Raw genomic sequence first — 21,451 nt, forward strand, 5'->3', positions numbered from 1 at the left:
CCAAAGACTCTAAAGATAAATTATCAAAGTAATAATTTTAAGGTACTGTGATTTTTTTAAAATCAATATACAAATGAATTGTAATTCTGAAAACCAGCAAAAAATATTTAGAAAATTAAACTTAAAACAAGATAGCATTTATAATAGCAACAAAAAATATAAAGCATATATAGTAATAAACCTAATATAAGATGTATAGGGCCTCAGAGGAGATAATTCTAAAGTATGTTAACAGACCACAGAGAAGACCTAAATAAATGGAGAAATATACTGTATCTAGGGATTAAAAGATGTAATGTTGTAAAGATGGTATTTCTCCCCAAAATGGTTTATAGATTTATTGCATTCTCAATCAAAATCCTAGCATGATTTTTCCCTCATATTAATGAACAGATTCACACTATTAGATATGAATAAAATAGAATTTTTAATAATATAAATATATTTAAAGTAAATAAAAGAATACTGAGAACATACTATGTGGAAAAATACACAATTAGACTTCTTCATATCATGGAGAAAAATCAATCCTAAATGGAATGAATGTCAAAGTGTGAAAAGCTACACAAAAAATACTTCAGAAGACATATATGTTTCTAAATCTGCTCGTGACTTTGGGATAGAGGAAGATCTTCTTTACCAGAACACAGAAAGCACTAAGCATAAAAAAATTTTAATTTCATATCACTAAAATTAAGAACTTTCCATCAAATGACACCCTGAAGAGAGTAAAAAGACCATCCACAGGGTAGGAGATAATATCTGCCATACATCATATCAGCAAGGAACTCTTAGAAATTAGCATTTAAAGGGGAGAGACCCTAACAAAAATATGAATAGCCATTTTATGAAAGGGAAAAACCCAAATAGAAAAAGATGCTCAACCTCATTAATCTAGAAAATGCTTTCTAGTAATCTAGAAAACGCAAATAAAAACCATATGAGATACCATTCGTCTCCTCACTTCCCTTCCTCCCTGCCTCCCCATGACAAAAATTTAAAAATATGGCAATCCCAAGTGTCGACGAGGAAGGGGAGCTGCAGCATCTTTTCGATATGGCTGACAGGAGAGTAAATTGGTGTCTTCTGATAAAGCTGAAGATAAGCACATTCTACTGCGCAGCCATTCCCCATCAACTTTTTCATACAAAAGAACCATGTGCGCATGTTCACCAGGATTTATGCGAAGAATATTCACAGATAAAATGAATGTGCAAAGCAGCACATTTTTAATTGCCAAAAAGAAGCAGCAATTCAAATATCCATCAATAATAGAAGGCATAAATGAATTGTGGTATAATATAATGAGATTTACAGCAATAAAAAATAAAGGAACTACAGCTACATGTAATAACATGGAAAAAATCTCATATAATGTTGTGTTAAAGGATCAAGCAAGCCATGGATTATTTTATTTACATAAAATTCAAAACATAGTGGAATTCAATTATATCATTCTCAATGCACATATAAGTAGGAAAGCTGTTAAGAAAAGTAATGCAATTATTTCATAAAACCCAGGAAAGTGGTGATCTAGAAGGGAGGGAAGGAGATGTCTGGAAGGAGGAGGGAAACATGGGGGCTTCTGGATGATTAATTCCATTTATTACATTGGGTGGTGGGTTGTACTATTGTTCTTTATAACATTCATTTAAAATGTTTCTTTTATTAAAAAATAAAAATTTAATATATATTTAAAAAATATAACTTAATATGCATTTAAAATGTTCCTTAAAATAATAAAGTTTATTAACACCACATATCAAAAGGCTCCAATTACTCAGCAAGGAAGCTATTTTAATTATTTATATTTTCACATTAGATTCTACATTTCTTAGATAAAACTCCAGTATTGCCCTTGAAAGAGAAACTAAAAAAGTAATGAAGCTGGGAGAGGCAGTCTCTACATGTAACAAACTGTTCTAATTTGGTTTAATATACTTTATTTATCCACTTAGAAATCTTGGATGAGTCATTTTATTTAGGTTCTGAATTGAATGTCTTCTGGCCACAAAATCAGTTTAAGTATTGAGCCTGAACTCTTTTCTCAGAGGCCAGACCTTTGATAGCTGGGCCACATAGCAACAGGTTGCTGTCATCATGGTGTTTCCAAGCTACAACCATCCAGCAAAGAAAAATAAAAAATAAAAAAGATAGAAATCTGCCTCTCCTCCTCTCCTATGAGATTGTGTGTAAGGATACTGGATCCAGACTGCCTGGTTCACATCCTGGATCCCTGTATCCTGGGGCAAGTTACCTGATCCATCTGTTCTTATGAGGTTTCGCCTGTAAAATGGAGCTAAAAATAGTACCACCTCATAAGGGGATTAGGTTAGTAATGACAAAGGACTTGTAAAAGTGCTCAGCATAAATGAAGTACTCAAAAAGGGTTAAGTGGTAGTCATTATTTCCACACATGTCCCAATCTACCTGGAATCTCCACTCAGATCTCTAACTTTACAAGTCTGAATTCAAGTTCCTGTTATCCCTTCTCCACCAGATCCTTCGTCCATTCAGGTGCTCAGAACAAAACCATCCAGTCATCCTTGATTCTTCTCGCATTTGGTCTATCACTTGTCAGTCCTACCTTCTGAATACATCTGGAATCCAACCACTTCCCACCATCTCCAAGCTACCACCCTGGTCTCAGCCACCATCCTCTCCTGCCTGGATCACTGCAATGGCTTCCCTCCTGGTCTTCCTGCTTCTCTGCTTGTCCTCCTCTCAATCTGTCCTCAACAATTTTAATAGAATTACCTGTTAAAACTTAATTCGGATCATACCACACCTCTACTCAAAAAACCCTCCGACAGTTTCCCACCTCACTCACAGTAAACGTCAAAGTCCTCACCATTCTCTGCCGGGATCAGGCAGTCTGAGTCCCCACCACCGCTCTGCCTGGGTCCCCCTATTCTTCCCAATTCTTTCCACTCCAGTCACACACCAGGCACACAGTCACCTTCCAGAGACTCCTCACTTGCAGTTCCTTCCACCTGGAAGGTTCCTTACCCAATTTCTGCAAGGTCACTCCTTAACTTCTCTAAAGTCTTCACTCAAAAGCTACTGCAGAGTCACTCCCTGATCTTATGTAAAATTTCACATCCTCCCTACTCATTTTTTGCCTCATTTTTCTCTCCTTCCTACTTAAATCATCTAACACACTTACACTGTACCTACTTTTTTATTATATTTCTGGTATGGCTCACCCAGCAGAAGGTATATTCCATGAGGCAGGAATAATCTGCTGAATCCCCAGTGCCTTGAAGTGACTGGCACATAGTGGAGTGACGAAGCACCATTAGTTGAATGAATAATAAACGTACAAGATGTCAGTTGAAATAACATAGCGAAAATAATACTTCTCTTTTTATCTTTGGGATCCTGGGTAGATTAAAAATTTAAATACTTATACATTTTGATGTCATGTCCTTTATTTATACTTTGATGTCTACTCACTTGGGCTATAGGATTTTCCCCCAACATTGTGAACATGCTCAACCGTGAATACAAAATAGATCAAATTCCAGTTCTCATTATGGCTCCCCTGCTATTTCACAGTTGGCCTTGAAAAGCGGCTGTCCCAGGACAGGTTCAGAGGAGCACATCCCCACCCTAGAAGGCTGTGCTGGTGACCCTTGGCCCAACTGTTAAGTCAGCTCAGCTTGTGGAGAGCAGGGACTGTGGCCGACTTTCTCATAATTGCTTTCCCAGAACCTAAATGTGTGTTGCATGAATGAACTAGTTAATTAACACATGCTTGGGTAGTTTACTGTATTTTGTGACCCACACTGTGGGTGGGATAGACCAAAAAGCCTGCCTGGGTGAGCTAGCACATTCTCTGGAGGAGGAGAATATTGGAGTTTTACTAAAATATTTTGAGGCTCCTTTTAGATAACTGGAAAAGCCATCTTTGAGAGCCCCCCATGGTATGATGGTAGCTTCAGATCCAACAAAAATATCATGGACAGTTTTAAGTGTGCTTTTTAAGGCAGCCCCCAGGGAAAAATACATGTATGCGTGTTTGTGCATGTATATGTATGTAGGTATATACACATAAGTGTGTTATGTGTATGCTATGCCTTTGTGTATGTGTATCTATGTATATGTATGTGGTATGAGTATCATATGTGTGTTTGCATTGTGTGTATAACAATGAGAAATCAAAAACTAACAATAATAGTCAGCTAATAAGAAAAAGGAGCGATGGAGAAGAGGCTGGCCTACTTTCCTTGACTACTGTGTTAAAAAAAAAAGTCCACTTCACTGAGGAAGCCATCCTTCAAGTCCTACCTAACAGCTCACCGGCCCCACAAACATGAGTCTTTTAGTCACTCTATAGTAGGTTTCCTACAGTGCATCTTTCATCTTTTCATTTGTTAATCCAACAGATGCTAAGGGAGCACCTTCTAAGTTCCAAGCACCATATTCTGGGATAGAGAGAAAACGAAGATTTATAGACATTCCTGCTGTAAAGACATTTAAAGCAGGAAAAGGCTGGCCAGAGGGAGGTGATGCTTGAACTGAGCTCGGAGTGCCAACGTGGTGGGGAAGCTCTAGGGGCAAAGGAAACAGCAAGAGCAACAATGAACTTCTTGGGAACAGCAAGAGAGATGGCGACTAGAGCAGGGTGGAGCCCAGTGAAGAGTGGCAGAGAGGCATCAGGCCCTGAGGAAGACGGCCTCTGTTAAAATTCGTTCCTGAGTACATTACTGTTTGAGATGGATTCTGGAAAGGTCATTAATTACATTTAAACAGAGAAGAACAATTTAAGGTATTAAAAGAAAATAAGACCTCCTCTGTTGAGGAGGGAAATGCATGTGCATGCCAGATGCAGTGGGCCTTGTCTACACAATCCCCAAATGGTTGGGATCTTATTCCACCCCCACCCAACACACACTCCCAGTAGCCAGAATGAAAAACATAATAGAAATTAGCCGCTGGGCTACTCTTCTTCAGGATTAGGTCTCTCAGCTGTCACCCCTGCCTTCCTCTTAAACAGCTGACATCATCTCTGGTCCTCCCCTAAACAAGCGGCTCTTTCTCTGGTCCCAGATAATTAGCTTCCCCAGACACAATGGGAAGGCCTTAGCCCAAGTTTTTAGGGAAGATATTTGAAGCACAAGGGAATACAAGTGTATCACTTGGGCTGTGGGACAAATGTTCCGGAAATAAGTGTTTTTTTATGTTTGTAATTATGCATATCCTGCAGTATCTGCATAATGGGTCCAATTCAGCCTCGGCCTTGCTGTGAAATTGCCATGTCCTTGGAGGAAGGTCAGAGCATAACAAGCGAACAGGAAGCCTCATGCTGACAAAAATGCCTCAATTTTTTTTTGGGTGGTGGGGGGATAAACTTTGCTCTTTCAATTTGCCTGCATGCATTTGCAAACATATTCTAAGCGCGCGCGCGCCCGCGCACACACACACACACACACACGCGCGCACACACACACACTTGTAAAATGCGCATACTACATGAAATCAGCCTTTGCTCTGAGAGAATCGTTACAAAGATTTTAGATGATGGGTAACCTGACCACTATATTCTTCCTGGGGCACAGTGGAATTTTAAAGCCTGAGAAGGCAAAAAGTAAGTTCAAAAAACTTTTTGCAACTAGGAAAACTCAGAAATACCACTGCTAAAGGACTCAATGTGATAAAACACCACCTGGGTTTATGTTCATTTTTTAAAATATTTTTTAGAGAATAATATAAAGATTTAATTTTGATTTGAACAGATTCGCCAGAAGTTTTCTTTAAAAATACTTGGGCTCTGATCATAGTTTAGCAGAATGGCTATGCATTTAGTTTAAGGTTCATCGAACAAGTTTTCAGTTAAATTTCTTGATATTTTTTACCATGTAACCCCATCGATCATATGACACCTTCAGACTGGAGATGTAAACAGTATTTTGGGGGTTAATTCAAGTCTGAAGTTTTTGACAGTTAAGATTCGAATAAAAATCTTTCTAAAGAGAATATTTATTAACATGGCCTGAGCCAAAGTGGTCTTCTTAAGTCAAAGAGATATGAATTCCACATTTGGCCTCCACCAAATTTCAGGGGTTTTAATGGAGGAAACAATTTTTATGAAAGAGTCGAGGACATGATTTTATATGCCCTCTCATCTTAGTATCCTCAGGTCCAAGGAAATGGTGCCAGTTGTCTTGCCTATAAATGTGGTTATAAAAAGGCTTTGTCACTCAATTGATTATATTTTTTTCTGAGGGAGATCTGTATCTCCTTTGTCCCAGACCAGATATGATGGCACTTTTCACTTCAAATCCTGCCCTAGTTGAAGTCCAAGAGAAAGTTGTTCCCTTGATGGATCGAAGCATTTCTGGAGTTGTTTTTCTCACTAGCTGTTGCTCCAAGTTATCCAATCAACCTTGGTATATGCTTCAGTGAACAGCAAGTCACCAGGCCACCAGGGTGGGGACTAACAACTCCCTGGCTTCTCTAGGCTCCCCAGTCCAGCTTCTAGCATTTAAATGCCACAAAAATAAGAGATTTACCCCTAATGATAGTCTCTTTGTCTCTAACTCCACCAAGCCTACAGCCTCCTTGCATTTTAATTAGGGCAAATAGTACATTCTCATTCCAGGCTGGAATCCAGTCCTTGCTTTTATTCTTAGGTGGCACAGCTTAAAAGATAAATTCTTTTGTTTTTTTTTCTTCTTTATCTGCCTGAAAAACTGTGATGAGTGGTGGTATGGGAACAGGGAGAAGGAAGAGGTATATCCCATATTAACATTTCTCCACCTGGCTACTCCGTGTGTGTGTGTGCACGCTATCTTTTCTAACTGCTCTCTGCAAGCCAGGATATTACGGTATGGAACAGTTGGCTGGCTAACTAAGTAAGGCTCCACTTTTTGCTTCCAGAAATCCAGACTAGGAACAGTGCTAATTGGTCCCATTCGTCCTCCTTTTTTGTCCTCCCACCTATTTATCTGAGGCCAAGATCATAATCTTCTCATAAAAGGATATTCACAGAGAGGCTGCATGGGAAGGGTCCAAGATACACATTTTTCCCTTTCTCTTGACACAAAGATGTCTGATCAGAAGTGCTGGGCACTTAATAGGGGCAAATAGGACACGAGGTATAAAATGGGAAGAAACTGAGAAATTGCAACTACAATACAGGAAAGAGTTAGTTTGTTCTGGTGATACTTATGTGACTAGGAAGATGGCTGAAGCCAAAAATCAGTTCCCATGGAGCCTTGTTTTCTGGTTGAACCTGCTATACATGGAGACATACCTTCATGTTCCACAATTCACCACAGATTCCAAATATTTGCATGTTTCAATACAACAGATCATTGAAACCTATAGGATTTTATTAACCAATGTCACCCCAATAAATTGAATAAAAAATAAAAAATTTAAAAATTAAACATAGAACACTTAAATCCTCCCAAAAAATAAATAAATAAATAAATACAAAAGATCAAATATCTTGCTTAATTCCATTTCATTTATGTGTTATCCATACTAAAAAAGTTTGACAGACTAAAGCTGTAGCCCAAAATAGGTCCAGGAATTGATTAATGGAAATTAATAAGCTAAGAGAAGCATTTTTTTTTAGAATGGATAATGAGAAATTGATGGACAGTTCATTTCTATATTGTCGTTTTAGACTAAGAAGCACCAGATAGCCACTCATTTTATGTAAGTTGGCCACCTACTGAACTTATAGCTTTCTCCAAGTGGGCACCACTGATCACAGCAAAACTGAGTAAGAGCTTTTGGGTAGACTTACAAGCAAATGAGGAGTGACCTACAAAACAAAAATTTTATTAGCACTATGGCCAGAATTAGGATGAGACGACTGTGACAGTCATATAAGTGTTGGTTGGGTCTTGTTTTTAAAATACTAATATTTTGTTCAAGGGTTTTTGTTTTTTGTTTTTTGTTTTTGCATTATTTTCATTCTAAAAAATAATTTTAAAATAATTTTGATTTTTAATTGATTTTTTAATTAAATAATTTTAAACCCAATTTTTTCTACATAACTATTTTTCTTCAAGTCAACCATTATACTTCGATATGGAGCAAAAGTAGTTTATGCATATTTCCCTATTTGTCACAGAGAATATTTAAGAGCTATTCTTAAGGGTCAAGATTTAATAAATTTAATAATTTTTACTTCTTCATCAAGGATATTAAGTGAAATTGACTTTTTTTTAATATAAGTACACAATGGCCAGAATTTTTACTTGCCATTAGTTTTGCACAATCGGTACAAATGTCAATGCAGTGAAAATGGCAAATAACATCTTAGAATTATTATGAAAATCATTCTGACCCCACAGACTCCTTGAACGAGTCTTGGGACATCCCAGAGATCTATAGACCATAATTTGAGAAGTGTTTCCTTCCAGGATAAGCTTTTAATATTAAGTCAAAACCATTATCAATAACATGCTAAGATCCTCAGTCAGATGGGGGCGACATAATTATGACTAACCCCAGTTAGTTTTGCAAAAATAAGTGGTAAAGAGTTGAAGCAAATTGACCCATCTATCATATAAATAGTTCTGAGCAATCTTTGAGGCTAAAGGTAAGGTGTGAACAAGATGTGAAAGAATCTAAATGCCATGAATATAACCAATGATCTGAAGGCCGGACCATTTTAGGACAAATGAGTAGAGAAACACCACCCCAGGCCTCACTCACTTCCTCTGCCTCCCAGGAATGAGGGAGCAGAGGAAAAGAGAGCCACAGTGGGAACATGGAGGTACACACAACACCGAACATCCCTAGGTTGTTCCAGTATCCTGGGGTCTCACTGCCTAGTGTTGAAGCTCTCTCCTGCCACTTCCTAGCACACAACCTTGGGCAAATTCCTAATCACCAATGTATTATTTTCCTCATCTGTAACATAAATATAATATTAATACCTTCCTCATATGAGTGCTGTAAGGGGTACCAGAGACGATGTAGTTAACCCATTGAGCACAGTGCCTAAGAGAGTATGCATTCAGCAAATATCTTTTTAAAAATAAGAGACATATTTCTGTACTGATTCAATGCCCAGTGTTCAGTAACTTTTTGCCACATGTATAAACGCTTAATCAGCACACTATCTTGCCAGTATTAAGTGTCCAGTAAAGGTTACTTGCTCCCTCCAGCCCACCTGGGAAGCGTGCCTGGACCTGTCAGTTCATCCATGCTGCTTTGAGTGTCGTGGCTCTCTCAACAACAATTCATTGAGAAATATGATAAATATGAAAAAGTATACATGAATATGAAAATTATGTAAAAATGGAAGTGTTTATTATATAGTAAAATTATGCTTTGTATTTTCCTAAAATTGTTTTTTACTGATGTTGAAAACATGTTTGAAAAACAAAGTAATTGTGTTTAAAAACTAAAACTAGCAAAACATTTAACCCATCAACAGAAAAACATATCAATCTTGCTTTTTGCTATTAGTTTTCTGTGGCGAACAAATAATGGCCCTTAAAAGATGTCCAAATCCTGATCCCCATTCCTTATGAATATATCACTTTATGTGACAAAAAGGGACTTTGCAGTTGTGTTTAAGTTAAGGACTTTGAGATGGGGAAATTATCCTGGAGTATTCAGGAGGGCCCAAGGTAATCACAAGGGTCCTTAAAAACGGAAGAGGAAGGCAGAAGTCAGTCAGCAGAAGCTGTGACTACAGAACAAAGGCACAGAGAGATGTGACATTGCTGGCTTTGAGACAGAGGATGGGGCCACATGTCAAGGAGTATGGGTGACCTCTAGAAGCTGCTGGAAAGTGCAGGGAAACAGATTCCCCCCTGAAGCCTCCTGAAAGGTATGAAATACTGATAACACCTTGATTTTAGCCAAAAGACATCCATGTCAGTCTTCTGAACAGACTTGTAAGATGATAAAATTGTATTGTTTAAGCCACTACATTTGTGGTAATTTGTTACAACAGAAAGTAGAAAACTAATACAGTCCCAAAGGTTATCCAATCACCCTTCCTTTGCTTCCATGCACAAGAAAATAAGCAGCCTGGTTAGCAGGGAGAGGCTTAGCAAACTGCTCTGGCTTCACTAAGCTCCCCAGTGCAGCTTCTGGCTGTGGAAATCCCACAAAACAAGGAACTTACCATTAACGACAGTGCCTACCCTGAAGATTTGGATCCAAGAGGCCAGGGACGTAAGCACATCCATGTTTATTTAACTGGTTACTCTACTAGAGATGGTTGGTGGTCCACGCTTTGAGAGACATTCATTTCTTCTTGTAAGGAGCTTACAATTTAGGTGCTAAGTAAATATAATTCTAATCCCTTAGAGATAGATAAATATGCATATTTGCAAAGATAGGTCAACAGCCAGGGAAGAGAGGCTGGAAGTTATCCAGAACACATAAACCCTTCCCTATGCTTATGTTAACAGAAACCATCTGCAGAATGAAGCCAGACGAGCTCTCTGCCCGCTGTTCTAGGTGGCCAGTGCTTTGGGGCTCGGGAGCAGGTGAAGTGGAATCCCGACAGCCCCACACCTCCCATGGAAGAGCATCCCTGACGAGCACAGACCTACGCCAGAACCCTTTCAATCGCCCACCTGTTTCTTTGTGAGGTGGTGACACACTGGCCCAGGGTGCGTCGTCTTCAAATTGAACCCAGTTGCTGATGGCGGAGGCCAGGTCAGCTGGGGGCTGCTCGGGGCTCCCAGGAGGGGAGGCTGCTTCGGAGATGAGGCCCATCTTCTCAGAGGAGTCATCCTGCTCCGAGTGGGAAAGGTCCTGAGAGCCTCCATCCACCACTTGGTTCTCCCCTGAGGAGCTCTCGGACTGGCCCGAGGAGGACGACAGTCCTGCGAGGTGCCCTTCGGTGCCCCCTGAAACAGATACCAGACAGCACCATCACATCACACGGGGAAGGCCACTCTTCAGAACTGTCTTAGGGAGGAAAAACAAAGGATGGGTAAGAGGAGATCATAGGACTCACCATTACAGTGGGTGAGGGCAAAGAAACAGCCATGCCCATCTGCCTCTACACAAAGGAGTGTTTTCCTAATAATGTATAAAAACTATAACCTCAGTCTGTCCATGGAGTATAAGTGGGGGACCAAGACTGGTTCACTCTTCTTATCCCAGCATCTACTCCATTGCTTAGGGGTCACAAACAAAAAGGGCTACAGAAGCCAAGCAAGAAATACAACTGAGTCAAATGAGAAAAGCAAAAGGCAGTAGGGACTGGTGGAGAGTATGGCTGAAATGGACAGCTTCTCTCTGGACTAAAGACATCTAAATTCAAACTTCAAAATCTGTGCAGTCCTAATTACACATGTCTGCAGCCTACCGGGTGCAAACTCTGCACCAATGATCGGCTGAATGTGGCACAGAGGCTCTTCCCCTGGCTTTGTATCATTTTATTGTTCCTGGAATATTTAACAGCCTTCACATAACTTTTTTTTAAAAGAACTATATCCTGATTGTGATATATAGTGATAGGTACATAAATCTAGGTATGTGTTAAAGTTCATCAACTGTACATCAAAAGTGGTAAATTTTACTGTATAAAAGCTTTTGAAAAATCAAAGTACTAATATAAAACTCCTTTCTCCCATCAGTAGCCAAACTAGTCCATCTGCATGTAATCAAAGCTTTTAGATTAGTATTGTCTAAAAGAAATAAAAAGCAAGCCACGTAAGTAATTAAAAATTTTCTAGAAGCCACATTAAAAAAATAAAAAGGAACCAACAAAACTACTTTTAATAATATAAATTTCAACCCAGTATATTGAAAATTCATACTTCAAACCTGTAATTGATATAAAAATTGTTAATGTAATATTTAACTTTTACTCCGTCTTTGGAATTCAGTGTAGGTATTTTACACTTTAGTACATCACAATTCAGAGCAGCCACATTTTAAGGACACTGCCTGCCGGTAGCCACCTGGCTGCTGTACTGGACAGCACTCCTGTGAACTCACACTTTACAATGTAAATGAAGCTGGGTTGATTTCAGCTGAAAGTGGCAGCTGCAGTAAAACAGAACCAGCTGACATGGCTCTGCCAATATCTCCTGTATCTTACCTTGACCTTCCTCTTTGAGCACCAGCTCCCTAGAAGTCACTTTAGCCATCTACATCATGATTGTGGATGACCATTATTGAGCTCTTTCCATGTACTAGACACTATTCTAGGGACTTCACATATATTAATTAATTTAATCCTCACAACCACTGTGAAGTAGGTACTGTGATTACCCAGACTGCACAGATAAACTACTACATAGAGATGTTAAAAGAAATAATCTCCCCAAGGGCACATCAATCGCCCGTGGAGCCAGGATTTGACTCCAAGCAATCTGGCTATATAGAGTGAGTCACTCCTAACAACTATGCTTTAAAAATTGAGAAAATCCAAATTGCCATTGAAAGTAACCACCAAAAAGACCAAGTATAAAGTACTTTGTAAATATGAAGTTTATGTTCCTTTTAAGAATGCAGCCAATACTTTTGGTGTCTCCAGGCCCTCATTTGGGGCCCTAGAGTTCCGAAGATGCTTCTCCCAGGCTTCTAAGTAGAAGAATCTGCATCTCAGGAAAGTAACAAACGGATTCTCTTTCCATATTAAGATCCCACCAACAGAATGATCAAGTAGAAGCCATAACAAGCAGGTGTGGTTCTTTGCCACTCTTTTTCACCTAGGAAATGAAAGCAATCCTTACCCTCAGGAGGGACGGGGAAGAGTGGCTCCTCATTGAAGGAGACCCACTCTGACTGGTGGGTAGCGATCACATGGTCCAAGGTCGTCATGCTAGCAAGGCACTGGTCATCTTCGCACTGCTGGCCTCAGGCAGACCCCAGAGTAATGCCTGGGGTGGGTAACACTATGGCAGTGTGGCAGACTTGGGTCTAGGGTCTATAATGCTGGTCTTGCAGAAGGCAGCACTCAGAACGTAGACAGATCAGCCTCTCTTGCTTTTGGTTAATCTGTCAAGCAGAAATCTGTTTCAAAAAATAATAATTAAAAAAAGATAACCATCACAATATAGCAAGTCCACACAGGTCTGGGGTTTTCAACACTGCCCACGAGGTGGTCTGGGTGGTTTCCACTTGCCTCACTTTTCTGTGCCCCTGTCGTGCCCCCACTTCTCATATAGAATTACCTGCCTTTAGCATCAAGATCTTTGCACATGCCTTCATATCAAATTCGTAAATAATCACATAAAATTTAGCAATTAGATTCCCAAATTTCCCCAATAATTCTATTTTGGAAACACTTTTATCTATATATAATGTCAGCATCGTAAAACAAGTATTAAAATTTTTCAAAGTACTTTCACTTTCTTTTACCAAATGGTGAAATAAAAGCATGTTCTTTCCTATTAAGTCAGTGCAGTTTCTTGCTTTAGGCAGGTAGCTCTTTGCAAGCCTGATTTAAATCTTTGGCAGAAACCCAACAATCTCCAGATGGTATCTCCAAGCATGGTTTTACCAATCAAGAAAAACAGAAATGGAGCCATCCTGTTGATCTGGAGTAAGTGGGTAGGGCATATTTGCTTTAGTGAAAAATGTGATTTAAACACATTTTTTACTCTAGACCAAATTGAATTAGTACATAAAAGTCTAGCCTTCACTCACATTGCAGTTATGTTCTATGTGTACAGAGGTTACTTAATAGACTTACGTTGTCTGTATGATTAATGTACTTTTACAACTTGAACCTCGCTCTTGTTCTTATAATGAATTAATAAAATCTGAATTAATGCAAAATTAATGTTTCTGCAAAAGAACTACTGTCCACCTTGCACAATATTAGTTCTTATTAACTGAATACTCACGATATTCATTTTAGCCTAGAACAATTTAACTAATAGCCTTCTAGCTGGCGCACAATAGAAAGAAAATGTCGAGGGAATTTTACTATAGGTTATTATCTGCAGTAAATAATCTATGCTGGAGAAAACCAGAATAGAAAAATTAACAGCTTTTTTTTGGTGGGGGGGGAGGTAATTAAAACAATTAGTTTTGTTGTATGATACTTCCAAAAAACAACTAATATTTGCATAGAATTTATAATTTTCAGAAACATATTTTCATACCATACTTCATTTGATTCGATAGCCATTTTAGCTGGGTAAGACAGGTATTGATATCATTCTTTTACAGGTGAACAAATCTAGGCTTCCATAAGTTGTGACTTATCCAATACTTTTGTTATTTCCAGGTCCCTGTTTGGTGCCCTAAGTTCCTAAGGTGTTTCCTCCAGGCTTTTAACTGGAAGGACTCACACATCCCAGGACAAATGAACTTTTTTTTTCCATAATAAGATCCCATCCAGAGAATGATCAAGCAGAGGCCATAACAAGCAGGTGTGTTAGATGCACCAAGCTAGGAAGTGACAGATGCAACCTTTGAACCCAGGTCTTCTGATGTCAAAACACTCTATTCTTTGGGTCACAGCTACAAAAAAAGTACTAGAGAATATATATAGACTCTCACCCACTGAAGTAATTTATAAACATTAATTACAATGGAACCATAATGAAATGATTTGGGTAACTCCTTATGTGGAAATCTTCCAGGGTACCCATGCCGTAGAGAATGCAAAGCCCAGATATCTTTCTTTCAAGTCCCCCTCCTCCTCAGATCCTTACCAGCCACGGACCAGACATGTGCAAACAGCCCGAGGACTGCAGTGCTCCAAAACCAGATCTACCAGAGAATCACACAGAGCCCAGACCGAAAGAGCTGATTCCACGGATTTCTCTCATCAACACTTTCTCAAGCCCAGTCAAATGCTCACATCACTCAGTGAGGTAATGGCTGCAGGCCAAGACAAGACAGTAAAATCGAAGAATCAGATGCCTCCCCTCCCAACAACAGAAGCATGTAGAACAGGGCCAACAACAACAAAAAAGCCACAATCCATGTCCATGTGCTGACACATATAGCATCGTATCCCAATGGGAAACACATCCTATAGATCCCTTGGTAACAAATCCAGTGAAGTTAACAGGATGACTGTGGGTCGGGGAGGAGTCTGGGGAAGAAGAGAAGGAAAAGGGTGATGGTAATGGGGAAAATACTTAGACATTTTAGAGCTCGGAGGATTTAAAGACCAATAACCCAGATCTCTGGTTTTACAGATGGAAAACTGAGGCCCAAGGAAATCAGGTATAGCAACAGAGATTGAGAGCACAGGCCCAGGAGCTAGGCTGTCCAGATTCGAGACCTGTACAGTCATTATGCTTCGGTTCATCCATGTTCAGCAAGATGAACAAAACTAACTTCACAATTTTAAGTAAGGTGACACACACCAAGTGTTTAGTATTGAGAGTAACAAACCTTCTGTAGCAATGACAATGATGATAGCAGGTGACCTCACAGAGAGCTTACAATGTGCCAGGCCCCATTCCAAGTTCTTTATAAATGTCAGCCACAGCCATCAATGTTGTTGTTAGTGGAAGTCTTGGGACCAGAATATAAATTTCATGAAACCACCCCACTTATGTCGTGTGCACACTCTGGTTTTAGTGATTTCCCTTTTCAGTCATTTTTAGAGCAGTTCTCCTAGATGCTAAATAGACTCCAGTACTCAACCTCCTTTTTACAAATACAGGAGCATTCTGGCTGAGGAACCAAGACTATTAATCGGAAAGTATGAATAAAAGAAGAGCCCCAAAGAATTACCTACTCTCTTTTGCTTGTCCAACCCAGATCCAGACATGCGCTGGTTACAGATAATGAGTACTCTCAAGAAAGCTTGGTGGAACAAATTTATTAGAGAGAACCCCATAGCACAACCCCATGAAATGGAGTCTAGCTATTTGCAACAAAACAGCCACCTCATCCAATAAGTCATGAGACACCAGACCCTGAGGAGTGCTGTGCCAGCAGCTGGCAACCACAGAGGAACCCAATAATTGTGAGGCTAAGTTCACACTGGAATTGGTTTCTCTTTAAAAACCTCACCCCATTTTTAGAATGTGAATCATAAAGTTGAGGCTTAGAAACACCACAAATGAGTAGTGACTCAGTATCAGCAGCAAGATTGACCAAGAGACACTAAAAATTTCATTGAAGGCCCTGGGTTGTCATTTCAGAAATAAAGCTTCTTTCTCAGCGTCTCTTACACACTAAAATTTGGGGGCGAGGAATGCAGTTGGCTGATAAGAATCACAAAAATAGATTTATCCTCTGTCAATCTTCTCATACACAATCATGAGCCCTGTGCATCCAGTTATGCACCATGCGCCCGTTGAGATAGTGACCCTTGAACGGTCTGCAATCTAGCTGGGGAGATGAAGATACACAGAAGAGCAAACACAACAGATCCGGGAATAACTGCCTGCTGAAAGATACACCAGAAATATTGTTTAGCTACAGAGAGATCTGCAAGGGCTGGGACCATAAGGGACTGGGCAGGTTTCTTGGATTTAAAAGACATCTTTGGTTCTGGACCACTGGGAGGGAAGTGTGAGGACATCTTTGGACAAAGGATCAGCATAAGTCAAGATTAAAAATCAGATCCTGGTGGAGCTTGTTTCTGGGCCAGTGAAGAGTTTAGTCTGATGAGAGCTGAGGTATCTACAGGTGAAGTATGGGGAGTGAGGACTGATGGCCTTCAGGGCTGAGAAGAGTTCAGTGGGAAATCGGGAGCTAGTGAAGAAGGTTTAAGACCGGAAAGTCAATCAAAAGATGTGCCTAGAGAAGATTAACTTTCCTCAAACTCTACTTGGTGATGGAAGCTATTGGCCGCAACAGGACCTCAGAGTGTTCCAAAAGTCAGGGGTCAGCATCATCAGGAACATGTACTGGGTACTCTTGCTGAGCCCATTCTAGGGCCTGAGGGTTCAAGGAACAATAGGACAGCATCATTGGCCTCAAGTAGCTTACAGTAGATTGCAGGGGGGGTATGACAGCAACATAAAGCAATAACACAACAGTCTCTCTAACCTCTTGTGACAGGTTATCCATCAAAACAATAACAGCAGAGAATAAGGGCTTTAAAAGACTTGAGCAAAGATGGTCATGAGCTACACCTTAAATTGGAAAGGAAGGTTCTGAGCAAAAGAGTGGAGAGGCAAAGCCATCTTAAAAACGGGGAGCAGGAATGGCGTGTCTAGTTGACAGTGAGTTGTGTTGTTTATCTGAAGAGGGTGGGAATGGTATTGAAAAGAGGGGTTAGAACAGTAACAGCTCTAAATTTCAGAACAAGTTTGAACTCCTGAAATTACCCTTTCCATTCCCATTGCCAATACCTTAGTTCAGCCCCTCACTGTCTCTCTCAAGCAAAAACTAGCCTCCTATCTATCTCCTGCCTGCAGCATCATCCCTTCCAACCTATTACATAACCTACTGTGCCAGAGTTGTCTTCTTAAAACCTGAAAATGCCTGTGTCACAGCTCTGCTTAAAAACTCCGTGTTAGCCAGAGTCAGTTTCTGTTGCTTACAACCAAGAACTCTGATATACGGTATCTTTCCTTGATTCCCACTAATCCCACTTGCCCCTTATCCCTTATATCTTCTCTATACTGATAGTATCTTACCTACACTCATTTATCAAATTATAATGAATTCGTTTGCTGATGTGGCTATCTGCCAATGAGCTCCCTGAAGAAAGAGACTGGATCTTTTTCTTGTGGATGTCTCCAACTCTTTGAATAGGGTCTATAATTTAGCAAATGTTTGTTGAGTGACTGGTTGAATGAATGAATGAATAAATGAATGAACGAATGGACTTGTTTTACCATGTAGTAGGTAGCCTCTTCAGGTCTTTTGAGTACGTAAATGTTTTAGGAAAGTTAATTTAAATACTATGTATAAGATAGGTTGAGAGACAATACTTATTTGATCTAAAGCTGTGTTACCCAATTTTACTACAGCAGCCACTAGACACAGGTAACTACTGAAATGTGTATAACAAAACTGAATTGTTCTTTAAATGTAAAATGTCAGCTTTTGAAGAGAATAAAAGTGTGTTATATATCTATTTGATAATTTTTAGATTAATTTCATGTTAAAATGATAATATTTTGACTATATTGGGTTAAAGAAAATAAATTTTTAAAATAAATTTTACCTGTTTCTTTTAACTTACTTTTTAATGGGGCAACCAGAAAATGTAAAATAATACATATGTGGTCTCCACTATATTTCCACTGGACAGCATTGCTTTAAAAAGTCCATTCTTTATTTCATCCCCGTTGTTGAAGGATAATTTTCAATAAACATAGAATTTGAGGTTGACTTTTTTTCCTTCAGTCTTTTGTCTTTTGGTCTCTGTTGTTTCTGATGAGGAGTTGGTTGTAATTCTTATTTCCCCATTATAATGTATCTTTTTTTCTCTAACCACTTACAAGATTTTATCTTGGGTTTTTAGCCATTCACTAAAGTATGTCTAAATGTGGTTTTCTTATAAGTCATACTATTTGATGATTGTGTAGTATCTTGAATCTGTATGTCAATTTTTTCATGACGTTTAAAAAATTCAGCTATTTCCTCAAATGTTTTTCTCCCCCTTTGTCTATCTCTTATCCTATTGATTTGTCTCCAAAATTATTTATTTTTTCTTCTATCATCTTCACACTCCTGTTAAGCTCATCTGGTGAATTTTTTCTTCTCAGTTATTCAACTTTTCCATCCTAGAATTTTCATTTGATGCTTTTATAGTTTCTATTTTTCTGTTGAATTCTGCCCTATACATTCACTCATTATGGCAATATTTTCTTTTAGTTCTTTAAACATATTTATAATAGCTGCTTTAAAAGCTGTGTCAAGTCCAACACTTGGACCATTTGGGGGTTAGTTTCTATTGACTTTTTTTTTTTTTTTTACCCTGGATCGTATTTTCCTATTTACATATCTAATAATAGTTGATGATACAGTGAAGACGTTCTACATTTGATATTCTCTACAGAGTTGATTTTTGCCAGTATTCGAACTACCTGCTCACCTTGATCTTGGGTATTCTTGGTCTTCTGAACAAATTTGCAAAAAGCCAAAAATGTTTTCTAAGCTCCTCTATCTACTGGAGGACACAACTTCCAAACTCGATCTCCCCTGCAGATCTCAACGATCCTTGGTTCTAGGCTTTCTTACAGTGAGTTTAAAGTAGACCCTACTGTAGAGTAGAGACTGGCAAACTATAGCCACAATTCAGGCCTGGCCCTCTGCCTTTTTTTGTAAATAAAGTTATAAGGAACAAAACTAAGCCTATTCATTTACGTATTGTTTATGGCTGCTTTTATTCTACAAAAGCAAGTTGAGGAGTTGTGACAAATGCTCTATGGCTCACAGGACCTAAAATAATTACTATCTAGCCCTTTATCAAAAAAATTACCAAACCTGCTCAAAAACACAGACCTTACCCCTAAGACACAGACTTTTTGTCTTTTATGGATGCTTGAGAGTTTCATAAGGTATTAAGGAGGTCTTTCCACTGTGGCTGGACTGCCAATGTCCCCCAGTATTGCTTGACCTCTGGCATCTGTCTCATTCTTAACCCTGGAGCCACCACTTTTGGTAAATTGCATACGGTTTCAGTCTGTACTCCAGCCCAGCCATAGATTCCCTAGGTACACCCAGACACATTTCTGTTCCCTCCTTCCCCATGCAACTCTCCTTTCCAGGGCCAGCCCTGCAGATTCCAGGTGCTTCAAATGCCCCAGACTCTGCTCTCGGTTTCCCAGTCTCAGCAGGACTGCTGTGCTTGGAGTACACTCCCACGTACAACGCTGCAGTCCAGAAACTCTCTCCTGGATGCTGAGAGGATTCTGCAGCTGGTCTGGGGGCCGAGCTGGAGGGAGCACCTTAACCAAGGCAATCATGGAGCTCAATTCCTAAGTTTTCCTTCTCCCAGGATTGAAATATTGTGCTCTCTGTTGACCAGTACCTGAAAAGAACAACCTCATACATTTTATACATTGTTTACTGCAGGACTGGTTTGTTGCCAGTTATAGCCAGAATTGGAAGTCCTCCCCTGAAACATTCCTTTCTGATTTGTGTTCATTTTTTAAAAAAAGATCAGTTCAGATATCTAAATTAGCATGAGTTTGTACCAATATCCTGGAAATATTAATTAGAAGTTTTACAGAACTTTCATAAATCATATGAGAAAGAAGAATTAATTCCATCCCTTCAGAGTTGGGACAATGTTTTATTTTGTTAGGTTAGCTATGCTATATAATACCTTAACATAATTCTTGTTTGGTTAGTGATCCAAGAGGGGTTATTTAAATCTGAGAATTTAGCCACCTTTCCCTTATATCTCTTTACCATATGTATTCAATTAGGCAGCTACTTTGAATTTTCGTCATCCACTTGTTGGGTTTTGAGGCTACTGCCAAACATTATCCAGCCATCTGTTTGGGGTTTATGTAGAAACAGCCTAAACTAGACCTTAAACTAGATCCCAGTGCCAATTCCAATCCCCAAAGTAAGGCCTCAGCTTTTTCCTGATCAAAAACAAGCATTTAAATATCAAAAGGAAAACTGGGAAGAGAGGAAGAAGGAAAAATCAGACTGCGTGGATTCTATGTATTTCTTTAGAGTTTTTTCCTAAAACAGATATTCAACAAACTTACTGAGCATCTACTATATACTCAGAATTGTACACCAAACAATGACACAAAATAATATAAAGCATGGTTTTATTCTGAGACCTCTGTAACACTGGGCTACAGAAATCATAAAAGGAGGTTAAAGTAACCATGCTACTTGCTTCATAAATTCTCAGAATAAACAGAAGGCTGGAAAGCCCAATTACCCTATGACAAAGACCTAAATCACATTAAGGACTTGGAACACTGCTTCTCTTCCCTATTCTTCCAAATTCTTTCCCTTTATGAACAAACAGTTCACATTAACAGCACCTGAAGAGAGTTCATCGGAGAACACACACTCACACATGCATGCACACACACAGACATTTTAATTAACTGGTGCTTTGATGTTCTTGAAACGGAAAAGTTGAGTGGCCCTAGTTGTTTGCTTTTCCTATCTTTTTAGCATTTTTTCTTTGATTCTTTCATTAAATATTTCATTCTTTAAAAATTAAAAAAAACTGACAATTCTTTTATTGTAAATTGGTGAGTAGAATGAGCACCTTGGCCTCAAGTTATATATGAGAAACAACTCCAAAAGAAATATATGTCATAATTCAACTATAGTCAGTATTTATCCACAATTCTCCATAAAGTACCTCCACCCTATTTCTCTTTCAATCACACACACCATAATCTCCTATCCTAGATGTCTGTTCTGGCTCCTTCTAAAGTCATATTGTGTGTATGTGCGTGCATATACATATTTGTACATGCATACATATATGTATATCCCAAGGTTATAAGTACAAATATTCTATTGTGTGATTTTTTTCCTTCAAAATAAACAATCCTTATGGCTGTGCTATCCAACAACTCCATGGCTCCACATTCAGAGTCAAGGACATAAGTCACAGTTGGCTTAAAAAAACAGGCTGCCTCTGATCTTTAGTGCA

At 39.0% G+C, this 21,451-nt stretch overlaps 1 protein-coding gene across 5 annotated transcripts in view; it reads right to left on the reverse strand.

The window, feature by feature from the left end:
* Positions 1 to 21,451, reverse strand: part of STON2 (stonin 2) — a 119,472-nt gene that overhangs the window by 76,595 nt on the left and 21,426 nt on the right. For 4 of the 5 annotated variants that reach the window (XM_039883968.1, XM_039883966.1, XM_039883964.1 and 1 more), the window contains exons 2-3: positions 12,675 to 12,954; positions 10,560 to 10,835 (exon numbers count right to left, since the gene is read on the reverse strand). In XM_039883968.1, coding sequence (XP_039739902.1) covers positions 10,560 to 10,835; positions 12,675 to 12,762 — 364 coding nt within the window. In that variant the 5' untranslated portion in view covers positions 12,763 to 12,954. The remainder of the gene's footprint in view (positions 1 to 10,559; positions 10,836 to 12,674; positions 12,955 to 21,451) is intronic. The other variant, XM_039883965.1, reaches the window with a different exon arrangement.

The sequence above is a fragment of the Pteropus medius genome, unplaced genomic scaffold (assembly GCF_902729225.1).
Source record: "Pteropus medius unplaced genomic scaffold, Ma_sr-lr_union100, whole genome shotgun sequence".
Lineage (NCBI taxonomy): Eukaryota > Metazoa > Chordata > Mammalia > Chiroptera > Pteropodidae > Pteropus > Pteropus medius.